This window comes from Lepus europaeus, chromosome 1, assembly GCF_033115175.1.
Source record: "Lepus europaeus isolate LE1 chromosome 1, mLepTim1.pri, whole genome shotgun sequence".
Lineage (NCBI taxonomy): Eukaryota > Metazoa > Chordata > Mammalia > Lagomorpha > Leporidae > Lepus > Lepus europaeus.
Window position 1 is genome coordinate 176,187,899 of NC_084827.1, and position 14,502 is coordinate 176,202,400.

The 14,502-nt window shown below is 56.0% G+C and overlaps 1 protein-coding gene across 1 annotated transcript; it reads left to right on the forward strand.

The window, feature by feature from the left end:
* The first annotated feature begins 9,439 nt into the window (after positions 1 to 9,439).
* On the forward strand, positions 9,440 to 10,567 carry TEX44 (testis expressed 44). The gene has a single exon (XM_062197446.1). It carries the CDS (start codon positions 9,440 to 9,442, stop codon positions 10,565 to 10,567), a length of 1,128 nt encoding a protein of 375 aa, XP_062053430.1.
* The last annotated feature ends 3,935 nt before the right edge of the window (positions 10,568 to 14,502 follow it).

Genomic DNA, 14,502 nt, shown 5'->3' on the forward strand with positions numbered 1-14,502 from the left:
CAGCTGACTGGGTTGGTTTACCAGTTCTCTGTTCATTGCTGGAGCTGTAGCGGCGTGGGGGCGGGGGGTGGGGAGGGAGGTGATGACAGATGTTGCCCTTTAAAATGAGCCTTTCAACGCTCAGCCCACTGGGACGGGTTGATCTGTAGCTGAGTGGCTGTGCCAGGGAGGAATCTGAGGGCAGGAGTGGGAGGGAGCCAGCGGAGGGATCTGTGGACCGATATGGGCAGAGGCCGTGGGATGGAGAGGTCTGAAGCCCAGGGCAGCAGGGCAGTGGCCCTGGGGGCAGAAGAGTTGGGTGCAGAGCCCCACGGCTCGGCTTCCCTGGTGACTTTCAGGCTGGGGTAGGTGTTTCTTAAGATGCCTTATACTGGAGGGAACAGAAAGCCTTGGCTCACCTTGCTGAAACCACTTGGAAACAACTCCCCTCCCATCACAGGACGCCTGGTGGCTTAGGTGGCTACAAGTGGATTCCTAAAAGCCGAGGTCTGACCACTTGATGCACAGCAAGCCGATTACTGACACCCCAGGTGGTGGAAGAAGCTAGGCTATCTGCAATGCCCAGAGCAAGAAGTCAGGCAGCTGTCACTCAATTTCCAAACTCCTCGAGGAACAAAGATTAAAGTGGGAGTCACTGGCTTGTGTGAGTCACTGGCTGGCCCACAGAGCTCATGGCCCTTGGCTGATTAGCCTGGGATAGGCCAGTGTGCTTCTTTTGTAAGGGCAAAGTGGGCTCTGTCTGTCTGGGGTCTACCTGTAGATTGGGTGTTGTTTGATCAGAGCCAGAGAGCAGGCAGCTCTCGGAATAGTTAGCAATGGGTGTGATGTAAGCGGTAGAACAAAGGTGAGTGATGGGCACAGTGAGCTAAACCACCTCTGGGCGCGCCTGCATCCCGTGTCATCCCCTGCGGTTGGGTCCTGCTAACAAGACTGGGAGGCATGGGCCGATGTTGTGGCTTAGTGGGTAGAGGCACTGCCTGAGAAGCCATCATCCCATATGGGCATCGGTTCGAGTCCCAGCTGCTCTACTTCCGATCCAGCTCTCTGCTATGACCTGGGAGAAAACAACAGAAGATGACCCAATTGCTTGGGCCCCTGCCATCCATGTGGGAGAACCAGAGAAGTTCCTGGCTGTGGCCTGGCCCAGCCCTGGCCATTGCAGCCATACGGGGAGTGAACCAGCGGATGGAAGATCTCTGTTTCTCCTTTTCTCTCTGTAACTCTTTCAGAATAGATAAATAAAACTGAAAAAAAAAAAAAGAAAGAAAAGAAAAGAAAAGAGAGAGAGACTAGGAGGCAGCAGGCGGCAGCTTAAGTTCCTGGGATTTCTGCCACCCGTCGGGGAGACCCGGATGGAGCTCCTCCAGCTGCATTTGAGTAGTCTCTGTCTCTCTCGCTCTCTCTGCTTTTCAAACATAAAAATTAATCTAAAAAAAAACCAGGAGTGATCGCTGAATTCTGAGTCTGTTTCGGGCTGGCCAAGGTCACTCCCTTAATTTAGGGAGTTAATCTTTAGCAAAGGGAAGACAGAGAAACTGGAAGTGAGGGAGACCAATGGGCTGATAGAGTTGACGGCAAAGGCATCGGGGGAGGGGCTCCACTTGCTTTCTCTGCTGCCTCTGGCTTCACTCCTCTCCACGGGGGGCTTCTTCTGGGGGCTTGGGTGTCTTCGTGGTCCCAGGAAGCCCAGCTCACCGTGACTGTGTGTAGCTGCAGGGTTGAGGACCATGTCTTCCTGGGTCTGCTAACGTGAGGAAGCCCCCAGTGTCCCCAGCAAACCCCATCTTCATCTCGTGACTCCATGGCCAGGAGCGCATCAAGTTCTGAACCGGTGACTGCCCTGAAAATGGCTTAGTCCACTGGGCCACCGGTGGAGCTGGACTGGCGCCAGGTCCCCTGAAATGCTGGGCCACTAGTTCAAGAAAACCTGGTGTTTAAGAACCGGATGAGAAAGGTAAAAGGGGTGGGGGCCGGCGATGTGGCATAGCGGGTAAAGCCACCGCCTGCAGTGCCGGTTCCATATGGGCGCCAGTTCTAGTCTCCGCTGCTCCACTTCCCATCCAGCTCTCTGCCGCGGCCTGGGAGAGCAGTAGAAGATGGCCCAAGTCCTTGGGCCCCTGCACCTGTGTGGGAGACCTGGAAGCTCCTGGCTCCTGGCTTCGTATCAGCACAGCTCCAGCCTTTGTGGTCATTTGGAGAGTGAACCAGCGGATGGAAGACCTCTCTCTGGCTCTATCTCTCTCTCTCTCTCTGTCCCTCTTCTCTGTATAACTCTTTCAAATAAATAAATAAATAAATATTTTTTAAAAAGAGGTAAAAGGGGCTGAGAGACCAGAGGAAGAGGCAGATAAGCCTAGGATTACACAGAGCATAAAATATCAGAGGTGGGGTGGGGAGGGACAGAGCGAAGTCTTGGGCCGTGGAAAGACAGAGGGATCCCCGCACACCAAGGCAGTAGGAAGGGATTTATACGCTAAGCTGGACAAAGGTGGCGCATGGCCAGCCAACTCATACCTGGCCTTGCTCAAGTAATGTTACATTCTGAACATCAGCGCCCAGGATGATACGCTCGGCCAGCCACCTTAACTGCTTTGTTTATCCCATAGGATTTGGGATGGGTGCCAGGGTCACCTAGTGGGCCAAGATGGTGATTACAACCAAGGTGGCTGCGGTCGCATCCAACTGGAGTCTCGGCCACAAAATTGGAATTATGTGCAGGGAGGAGAGGGCACGGCTTGTTGCTGGGCACCCAGGCCTCTGTGAGATGGTAGAGTGGCAGCATGTGGGCACGGCGTCCACAAGGCCAGTGCCCAGACTGTTGCCTGGGGCAATGCCGGCTGGTTCCTAGTGAAGTTTCTACCGCACCCTGACATAGTTTCCCTTTGAGAACAGAAGTTCTGACCCAGGCCCACTGGTTTAAACAAGTGAGATCCAAGATGGCTGCCCACGTGACCTCTACTCTCCTTAGAATCTCGTTTCTGTGCAAAAACTCACTCCACTGGCACCATGACAATAGACAGTTGTCATGACAGCGGCAAGAGACCATAAGACTAAAAGAAGGCAGCTCCCAGACCCCAAGAAGGACACCGAGCCTCCTGTGGAAAACCATGACTGCTCCCCCCTATTCCTGTTGCCCCACCCCCACGCGTGATGACTCAGTCTCCAGCACGCGGAGAGGTTGACTCACCTGCTGGATTCTCGCCTCTCCGTAGCTCATGCTGCTTACACTCAGCTTCAACTTCATCACTGGCTTTGGGACACCAAATAGACAAAGGACCAGCTTCTGGGGTCCCTCACCCCTAACAAAATGAGAGGCCACAAGCTCAGGGGAAGCCTCCCAGGAGTAGGTGGGAGGGCTCCTGTGCACGGCCAGGCCATGGTAGCTCCATGGAAAAAGGTGTGGCGAGGCCCAACTTCCTGGGAAGGCGGGGCCAGGGTTGGCATTCAAAGGCAGGGACTGACTTTGGATCTCAGACACCCACCACATCCTGTCCAGCAAGAAGCAGTGCCCAGGAGCCTCCTCCCCACCATCTGTTCCCCTCCCCCATTCTCTGATACAGGTGCTCTTAGGTGTAAGAAACTGTGATGGGGGGCCTACTGGGGGAAGTTGGCTTCTGCTGGGAGCATCCTCTGCTCGCCTGGTCAAACAGCCTGCACGGGGTCCAGTCCAGCCTCTGCCCTGACCACTCCAGGTTCCTTTGTAAGTTGGGGGTGAAAATGTTAGATCTCTAAGTCCTCTCCTAGCTATGGAGAGCAGATGTTTCCTTCAAGGGAATCCTGAGCTCACTTGGTGAAAAAAAAGCCCTTGAAAGGACAAGTTATTCATAAACCCTGATGGCAGGCAGCCTGTCACAAAAGACAGATCATCACCATCATCACTATCATCATCCAGTCCATGACCATCACCACCATCCTAATATCCACCATCATCACCATCACCATCACCACCATCACCACCACCACCATCACCATCATCACCATCACCATCACCATCACCACCATCACCACCACCACCATCACCATCATCACCATCACCATCATCACCATCACCATCACCATCACCATATCATCGTTCTGTCCATCATCATCACTGTCACCATCTCATCCTGTCCATCATTATCACCATTGCCATCATCACACTATGATCCTGTCTCTCACCATCATCACCATCTTCATCCTGTCCATCACCATCACCATCACCATCACCATTATCACCCTCACCATCATCACCATCTGTTGCAGTTGATTTCTTCTGAGAGGATTCGTTTCTGAGAGGACGAGCATGGTGGGGGCTAGAGGCACGGAGTCACCACACAGACCCCGGGAGTCGGGTGAAAGCAGGCCTGAGGCAAGCAGCCAGCAGACTCATTTATTTCAGTTGCTACAGCTGCTTATATAGCCAAGGCAGCCAATCCAGTCAAGGGGCAGTCTATACCCTAACCAATCACAGCCTGTTGCCAGGCAGTTTCCAAAGCCATCCAATCACAGCCTGCTGTCAGTCAGGCTCTGTTGTCATGTGGTTTCTGAAGCCATCCAATCACGGCCTGTTGCCAGGCAGTTTCTGTTGTCAGCGGCCATCTTGGCATGACCTTCTCACCTCAGTGGCCATTTTGGCATGACCTTTTCACCTTCCATTTCCACCACAACCATCGTCATTCCATTACCATCACCATCACCATCATCACCATTGTCATCCTGTCACCATCACCATCTTCACCATCACCATCATCATATAACCATCATCACCATATCATAATCCTATCACCATTTCCATCCTGTGCAACACTCCAAGGGCACTGTTGCATCAGAAGTTTCACCTCCACCATCTCCTTGTCTTCTCACCTCAGTGCTACTGGTAGAGTTTGGTTTTCCTGAACCAACCAGTTCTCCAATTCTCCAATGATAAGCAGGAGCCCAAAATCCCATTCAGAGTTAGTGCAGTCCCCACAGGTTAAGGGCTCAGCCTCACTTCTGCAACCAGCCACAGAAGGGGTTCCCAGGCCACCTGCCCTTCTATCCAGCCATTCCCAAGTTGAAGAATGTGCTATGATGACTCACAGATCTCAGGAACTTCTATTTCCAAGCACAGGTTATTATAAAAGATGCAAATGAACAGCCAGATGTAGGGGTGCACAGGGCCAGGCCTGCAGGGATCCTGAGTATGGGAGCCTCCGTCTCCTATGGAGTCATTGGCCACCTCCCAGGATACGGAGGTGTGTAGCAACCTGGGCACTCCCCAGACCGTGTTTCTTGGGAGTTTTCATTATGGAGGCATGGCTGATTAATTATAGGCAGGGGTAGGAAGGTGGAGAGGGGGCACCACAAGTCCCACCGACTCCCTGGGCAAGTGGTCCTTGCTTCCTCACTGACCAGCCGCCATCCTGAAGCTCCCTGGGGACCCTGCCACGAGTCAACCCCATCAGCCTGGACTGAGGTTGGGCCAAAAGGATTTATGGTGCAAAACAAAGGTATTCCTACCACCTGGAACATCCCCCAGATTTTAGGAGCTTTGTACAGGGAACCGGGGACATACACCAGACAAACACATTTTATTCTACTGCAGGCAGGGGCTATTGTTGGCTACATTTTTCAGGTGGAGATTAATATCTCAGGCACAGAGATATTAAATAACTCACCCTAGGGTACACTGCTATTTATAGCAATAGCAAAATTTGAACCCAGACAGCCCAGCTCCAAGGGCCACACATTAGCCAAGGACACCCCACGGCCTGCTGGGCAGGACCCTGGGGAGGGAGGCGTGAGCATGGCCTTTCTCCAAAGGTGGCCCTGAAGTGTCCCTGCAGAGGGCAAGGCACACAGCCCCCTCACCGGGAGAAAGAGTGTCACTGGACTCCGTGATGCTGGGAGCTGAGAAAGCTCTGACCGGGAGCTGCTTTCCTGGTGCAAATGTTCCCACCAAGGCTGACGTCACTGACGGCATAGTCAGCCGGTGCCAGCCAAGTGCACCACCCAGGGACAGCCCTCTCAGCCTACAGGGTTCCTGGTGCTCCAGCAGGTGTGCCGGTGAGGAGACAGCTACCTCCAGCTTGGGTGCCTGATTCCAACAGCAACACCCAGCCAGGCAGAAGCTTCCTTCCATGGGATTAGGGATGACCTAGAGCCCGGGCTGAGCAGATGGCCTTGCTTCTTTCCAGTTTGGTGGGCAGACCACCTGTGGCTGCCCATGTCGCACCCTGAGGCCACGGCTCTGTCCTCACCAGGAAGCCGCGCACCTGTTCAAGTTCATTCTTCCGGAACAAAGGCATCTCCCGTTGCTTCCACCTCAGCTGTGCATTTATCCTCCTGGCCGCTAATTTACTATTATTATTTTTAAAGATGTATTTATTTATTTGAAAGTCAGAATTACAGAGAAAGAGGGAGAGAAACAGAGAGAGATCTCCCATCTGCTGGTTCACTCCCCAGATGGCCACCACGGCCAGGGCTGGGCCAAGCCAAAGCCAGGAGCCAGGAGCTTCATCCAGGTCTCCCACTTGGGTACAGGGAACCAAGCACTTGGGCAGCCTCCCCTGCTTTCCCAGGTCATTAGCAGGGAGACTGATCAGAAGACGAGAGCAGCCGGGACTTGAACCAACGCCCATATGAGACACTGGCTTTGCAGCTTTACCTACTACACCATAGTGCTGGCCCCTGGGGGTTGTTTTATCCAGCATCTCCGTGTGTTTCAAGGCTCTGATTGTGTGTGTGAGTATGTGTGTGTGAGTGTGAGTATGTGAGTATGAGTGTGTGAGTGTGTGTGTGAGTGCATGTGAGTGTATGAGTAGATGTGTGTGTATGTATGAGTATGTGTGTGTATGTGAGTATGTGTGTGTGAGTATATGTGAGTGTGTGTGTGTGAGCACATGCGAGTGTGTGTGAGTGTATGAGTATGTGTGTGAGAGCATGTGTGTGAGTGTATGAGTGTGTATGTGTGAGTGCATGTGAGTGTGTGAGTATGTGTGTGTGAGTATGTGAGTATGTGTGTGTGAGTATATGTGAGTGTGTGTGAGTGTATGTGAATATGTGTGTATGAGTATGTGTGTGTGAGTGTGTGTGTGAGTGTGTATGAGTGTGTGTGAGTGAATGTGAGTGTATGAGTATGTGTGAGTATGTGAGTATGTGTGTGAGTATATGTGAGTGTGTGAGTGTGTGTGAGTGTATGCAAGTGTGTGTGAGTGATGAGTATGTGTGTGTGAGAGCATGTGTGTGTGTGAGTGTATGAGTGTGTGTGTGTGTGTGAGTGTGCACTGAGACAGCAGGCTTCCCACTCACTCCATCCACCAGCATGCTTAGGGGAGTTTGTTTAAAGGTGCTTTTTTAATTGTATTTTTATAATTGTCTAGGTATTTATTTATTTACTTTTAGAGAGAGAGAGGGAGAGAGAGCATCCACCCACAGGTTCATTCCCCAACTGCAATGACTCCGGCTGGAGCTGGAGCCAGAGCTGAGAACGGAATTGGGTCTCCCCCGGGGCGGCAGGGACCCAACCAGAGTCATCCTCACATGTTGCTTCCCAGGGTCTGCGTGGCCAGAAGCTGGAACCGGGATCAGAGCCAGGCATGGAACCAGGTATTCCAAGACCCAGAATACCAGTTAGGAGATGAGAGATTTAACAGCCAGTCCAAATGCCCACCATGGCAATATTTACTTATTATTATTTGCTCATATCTATTTTCTGGTGTTAACAAGAATCTGAATCTCCTCTAAACATTTTTTTCCTAAAGATTCATCTATTTTTTTTTTTTTTTGAAAAGCAGAGTTACAAAGAGAGAGGAGAGACAGAGAGATCTTCCATCCACTGATTCACTCCCCAAATGGCCATAACAGCCAGAGCTGGGCCAATTCAAAGCCAGGAGCCAGGAGCTTCTTCTGGGTCTCCCATGCAGGTGCAGTGGCCCAAGCACTCGGGCCATCTTCCACTGCTTTTCCAGGTGCATTAGCAGGGAGCTGGATTGGAAGTGGAGCATCCGAGATGTGAACTGGCGTCCATACGGGATGCCGGTGCTTCAGGCCACGGCTTTAACCCACTGAGCCACAGCATCAGCCCCTCCTCTAGACATTGGGCCACATTTCTGCAGTCACCTTTAGACGACTTTGCTTCCCACCCAGCATCTGGTTCACCTGTTTTGGGAACAGCAGCACAGCTCTCCTTTGGGAAAACCACGCCCTCTGCTGGGGGGGGGGGTGCATCGTGTCCCCACGTCCCCACTGCAGGGGAGTGACTCAGGCCTGAGCACTCGGGATGGTGTGCCCCAGGCTGCAGGGACGCGTCACAGATGGGCAGCAGCCAGAGAGCCTGTCCTGAGATTTGCTGTCACCATAGAGGACCAAGGAGGGCTTTTGGTGGCTTGAAGCCACTAAGCTGTGTGTCTGGAGCTGTTAGCCACCCAGCCGTCTGTGAAAAAAATGAGCAGAGAGATGGACACAGACAGAGACAGCCAGCGAGAGAACTGACCCTTGAAGGCATGTTTGGGAACCCACAAGCAGAACCTGTCCCCTGGACCTTACAGAGGGAGAGGCTGCGTGGGGCAGGGGCTGGGAAGATGGCCTTAGCATGAAGACAGTGCCACCAACGGCACAGAGCTGGGGCCTGGGTTAGTACAGTGGGCCTCAGAACCCCGTTAACCAGCCAGTCAGTGTACTGAAAATCCCTCCTGGGTGTGAGAGAGCACTGGAGACCTTAATCCAGACTCAGGGCTCAATCATAGCAAGACTGAGAATTAGCTACTTATTCCCTCGGCTTCCCCGTGTGTAAAATGGGCATAGCAGGAGATCTGTAGCTCCCTGGTGCGGTTAGCTGATAAGCCTGGAGGAGTACAGACACAGAGCCCGGAACCTTCCACTCCAGCCGGCTTCTTAAAAAAGACCATCACGCAGGGAGTGTATGTGGGCTTTTCCGAGCCACACAGATCTTTTCCAGCCTGGTTAAGCAAAAAGAAGACAGAGAGCGTTGGTCCTGTGTCATAAGGGGCTGACCGCACAGCCAAAGATGTCCAGGGCTAGGAGAGGCCCAGGCCCTGGCCTCTACAGCTTCCTATTCACTGCCACGAGGGAGACAGCCCCTGCAGAAAGAGCGGCTAAAGTGGGGTCCGGAAGCCCTGATGTGGACAGAGAGGATTCAAAGCCAGCACCTGCGTCCTTTCCTCCCTCGCCAGAGCCACAGCCCCCGTGACCCCTCACGGCTGCACCTGCACCAGCATTCACACCTCCAGCTGTCCAACACACCTGTTTCTCTTCCTCACATTCCTGCAAACTCACCTGCAAAGCGCCCCGCAGACTCAGCCCTCTTGGGCAGCGGCCCAGCAGGTGCATGTCCCTGCTCTGCAGGTACCTGTGACCTCACCGGCTGCCCACAGCCTCCTGTGACCTCACCGCCTGGCCAAGTCAGCCCAGCAGAGCCATGGCCACTCCCCTGAACCACCACAGCTGGCAGAGGGCATAGATGAACACCGAGGCCCCGGGAGAGGCCCACGCTGCCGGCAACCCCCGCCATGGCCCTCCCGAGGCCACCCTGGGCAGCGCGGCACACAACAGGTCTGCAGATGGCCCAGCAGCAGGGACCCAGGGCCAAGACGCCACCCAGGCAGATGGCTGGTCGGCCCGCAGCGCCGCAGCACCCGACAGACTGCAGGACCTAGACCAGCCCACTTCCCAGGCCACGTCACCATCTGGGGACAAAGACAAGAAGGGAGCCGTTCCAGGTGATGGACAGGAGGAGCCTGAACAGGTCACGTCTCTGCTTCCCCAAGAGCCTGCTGCCCTGCAGGTGCCCGGGAGCCCCCAGAGTCCGGCGTGGGACCAGCTGCCTGAAGACAGGCGGGCGGCTTGGAGTCCCGCGGTCTGGACAAGTGACACCCAGGGCAAGGAAAGGACCCCGCAGACGGCGAGTGTCCTCGGGCAGCTGGAACCGGCTGCAGCCACCCCGGGAGCTATGGCTCCTTCCGCCCTCGATGCTGACGCTCAGCCCCTGCAGGCCAGCAGCCCCGAGGCCTTTGACCCGGACAGCGGGGCTCTGCTGGCCAGTGAGTCCCAGCTGGTGATGGAGGAGGACTCCACGGACAGCTCGAGGGACCTGCAGTTCCAGTCGTTCCCTCCCTCCCCAGGGGGCAGCTCCCCGCCCTCGCCGGGCCCCAGGCAGCTGGGCCGGGGCAGGCTTCTGGACTCCGACCTGTACGAGGCCGACGAGGAGAACAACTACATGCGCTCCATGAGCAGCCTGCTGGGCGGCGGTGAGGGCTCCATCAGCTCCCTGGCCGACCTGCTGGTGTGGTCCGAGTCCACCATGGGCATGGGCATGGCCGTGGGCTTCCTGGCCTCGGGCCACAGCTCCCCCACGGACCTGCTGCACAGCACGGGGCCCAGCCTGCGCTCGGTGTCCAGCATCCTGGGGAACGCCAGCTCGGCCTTCTCGTCCGGGCTGACTTCTGGCACCGGCTCGGCTCTGCGCTCCGTCACCCACGTGCTGGAGACGGTGGAGCGGCGGACGATGGAGGGCATCCGATCCGCCATGCGCTATCTCACCAGTCACCTCCCTCTGCGCCGGGCCCACGCCGGCCCCAACGGCGACTAGACCCCGCCCACGGAACCCCGAAGGACTGGCGCACGGGCTCTGCGCCTCGGACAGCCCTGGGGCCCTGCTGCCTGGCCCGCCCCTGCCCTGGACGGCTCCCCCAACACCCAGTAATAAAATCACCGGAGAGCGTTTATTTTCTAAGCGCCAGCCTCACCCGGTGTCCATGCGGTGGGCAGCAGGGCGGATGGACACGAGGGGCTCAGCGTGTTCTGGAAGCAGATTGGCCCCTGGGGACTTACGCGTTGTACAAATTTAGGAGCTGGGGGCAAAGCTGCAGAATTAAGAGTGTGGCAGGGCTGGGGGGAGGGTGTTGGGGTCTCAGACCTACAAAACCTCATCCCAGCTGGACCACCACCAGGTAGGTTCTGGAAGAATCCACACCTGGGCCTGCCCCGGGCTGAGGCTGGCCCAGCAGGCTCTGGTCACCTCGGTGTGGCTCTGAGAGTCAGTGGAGGGTGGAGGGTGGAGGGTGGAGGGTGGAGGGTGGAGGGTGGAGGCGCCAGGTCAGATGGGCGTGTGTCGGGACCTGTGCACCGCCACTTGCCCTGTGCAGGTGCCTCACTCTCTCTCTCAGCCTCTGTTCCCCAGCCGGGAACAGACAAGCTTCCCATCCCAGCGGCGCTAGGAGCCAGAGGAGTGGCCCCGCGCGGTGTCTGGCCCTTTACGAGCACCCACACTGCAGCTGCTATCATCACCACCCTCCAGGGACTGGAGACGGTGGGACAGTGATCCATGTGGGGGCCACCCACCAGGATGCCTTGGACTAAGGGGGTTCCTGGGATGCAGGGCTTTCAGATTGAAAACTGGGGCTGGCGTTGTGGCATAGCTGGTTAAGTCGCCGCCTGCAATACCTGGATCTCATTTAAGCTCTAGTTCGAGTCCCAGCTGCTCCTGATTCCTGCTTCCTAACGCGCAACCTGGGAGGCACCAGGGACGGTTCAGGTGGTTGGGCCCCTGCCGCCCACGTGGGAGACCAGGACTGAGTTCCTGGCTCCCGGCTTCAGCCTGGCCCAGCCCATTGCAGGCATTAGGGGAGTGAACCAGCAGGGAGAAGTGCTGTCTGTCTTTTCTGTCTCTCTGCCTTTCAAATAAATAAACCAGAAAACTGGAAAGTGCCAGGCAAACCAGATGAGTTTAGACCTAGGTCTCTTCTTGCAGTACTTACTGTTGTCTTCAAGTCTCACCATCTCAGAAAGCATTAACAAGGGCAAGACCCGAGTGTAGGCGAGGGGGAAGCCACTAGCTCACTTCTCTGAGAAGAACCGAGGGGCGTAAGCTCTCCGGGATCACGGGCAGCTGAGCCGCTGCCCTGGAGGCACAGGCTCACTCCCCAGCTGTGTGAGTGGCTGATGTCACCAGCCTGGCCTTTGCTGCAGGTGGCTCATGTAAGGAAGTCAACACCAGGTCCCAGGGGGCTGTGGAGATGAGCCAGGTGTGTGTACCCCGTTTCCTCCAGCAACTGCCACTTCCTGTGGGTGCAGCAAGGACCCACATCGACAAAGCAGGTTATTCAGGGGCGCAAGATAGAGTCGGATCCCAGCAAGCAGGGGCCTCCGACACGCAGAGTCAGACCCCAAGAGAGGAAGGGAGAGGATGCCCCAGACAGAGGCAGCAATGGGCTGGAGGAGGGGCCTGCTGGGCGGCCGATGGGGGAGGGGAGGGCAGACTGGGGCCCACTGCGGGGCACACAAAGCTGCCAGGTGGACCCTGAAATGGGCTCGTCCATGCTTCCCGCCAATATGTTTTGACATCTACCACATGCCAGGTACTGCTAGACACTGAAACCACAACAGGCGACCCGAACATCGGAAGGCACAGAAGTCAAATCCAAGCCATTTAAGGAAAGGGATGGTGTGATTGACATTGTGGTCCAGCGCGTTAAGGCGCCACTTGCAACACCAGCATCCCACATCTGAGTGCTGGCTCCAGACCAGCTGCTCTGCTTCCAGTCCAGCTCCCTGCACATGTACCTGCGAAAGCAGTGGAAGACGGCCCAAGGGCTGGAAGAAGCTCCTGGCTCCTGGCTTTGGATCGGTGCAGCTCCAGCTGTTGCAGCCTTTTGGGGAGTGAACCAGAGTATGGAAGATCTCTCTGTCTCTCCCTCTCTCTCTCTCTCTGTAACTCTACCTCTCCAACAAATAAATAAAACCTTTAAAAATAAAAAGATCAATCAATCTCTCCATATAACTCAAATAAATAAATCAATCTTTAAAAAAAGGGGAGGGGATGGCACAACTGCCTAGCGTGGGTGTGGCTGGATCCAGGCTTTGTCTTTCCTGCTCTGTTCACCTCTGCCGGCCCCTTCCCTTCCCAGCGGACGGCCAAATTTCTAGAAAAGGAGAGAAGCTGCCCCCCCACCCCCGCCCCCGCTGGCTCTGGTGGAAAAATCCTCAGGGCTGGCCGGGCCCTGCCCCTTAGCCAGGTGACAAAGTGCCCTCCCAGGACCAATCTCCGAGGTGACAGGAACACAGCACCTTGTCACCTGCCTGGGGCAGGGCCAGGCCAGCATCAGGCATTCCCCCCAGGCAGTCGTCCCGGGGCCAGCAGAGGGTGGACGGCCAAGCACATCCTCTGCTCCACAGGGCCTGGGCTCCGGCCCCTCTCTGCGTGAGAAGAGGGAGTCAGTGCCCCCTGGGAAACGGCCCGGTTTTCCATACCAGGAAGGGGAGCACAGCGGGGTCCCCCTGTGTCTCCCAGGAAGAGAGAGACTTCACTAAGTACCCCTGGTCTGCCATCAGGGCCCAGCCCTGCAGCTCAGTCCCTTCCCTTTGCCTTTCTCTGTCGGGTTGTTCTTAGAACCGGACCAAAGCCCCGCAGCCCAGCCACGTTCCTCCCTCCGCAGCCTCTCGTCCAGACACAGTGCAATGTTGTATTTGTCCTCCCATCGTGGGAATGCACCGTTTAGTCCCCCAAGTCTTACAATGATGCACCAAGGGGTGGGAACTTCAGATAATTACAGGGTTCAGAGTTAGGGCCTGGGGGGTGATTCCATTCCGTTGCTTGGCTGGGGCCCCCAAGGTTGAATCCTGGTGATCCCAAAGTTGACAGTCCCCTGCCTGGAGGGGACCCAGCTGGTGCTGAGAATTGAGGTGCCACACCTTCTAGATCCCCCGCCCAAGCTTGGGGCCTGCTCACCACCCTGCCCCTCACTGTGTGAGAGCAGGCATCCTTTCTCTAGGCAGGACAGCCATCCCTGCGGACGGCCAGGAGTCCACGGCAGGTTCAGGGTGCTAACACCCCAGCTTGCCAGGGCTCGGCTAGCCCAACATACCAGCAGGGCCTGGCAGACGTCACGAGGGGCCACGTGGCCTCCGCCTCCAGCGTGGTGAGCACTGTGTTAGGCTGCGGCGAGCACTGTGTTAGGCTGCCCAGACCTCCGTCAACAAAGGCCTTGTCCCGTAGTGCTGGGGAGGGCGGGGTTCTGGCAGGGATCAGCTCAGAGCAAGTACCCCGCCCTAGGCCATGCTGCCCCGTGGCACCAGCAGGGGTCGGCGTTGAGCCTTGGCGGCTGGCTGCACTTCCTCTCCTCGGCCTGCCCCCCGCGGCACACTCCTCCTTGCAGGGTGTGATGGGAAACAAACATCTTGCACACCAAATCCTGGCTCAGGGCCTGCGTTCCAGGAAACCACAGCTCCGAGCAGAGGCAGAGAGGTGCGTGCTTGGGGAGGGACCCACGAATGCACACGATGGGAAAAGTTCAAAGAATTTTTTTTTTTTGACAAAAGGTAAGAAAATTGAGGCCACTTTGAGGATGGTAAAGGCCTGAATGTCTGTCACTGTTTGTGCGCTGGCGGGACCGTATTCTTTGACCCGCTGGTTAAAATCATCAGGTGACCATGGTCCAGTTAACAGGTGGGGTGTAGGCGCAGGCTCTGTCAAGGAAAAGAAACAAAAAACCAAAGTGATCACAGATAAGAGCAGACCCCAAGGAG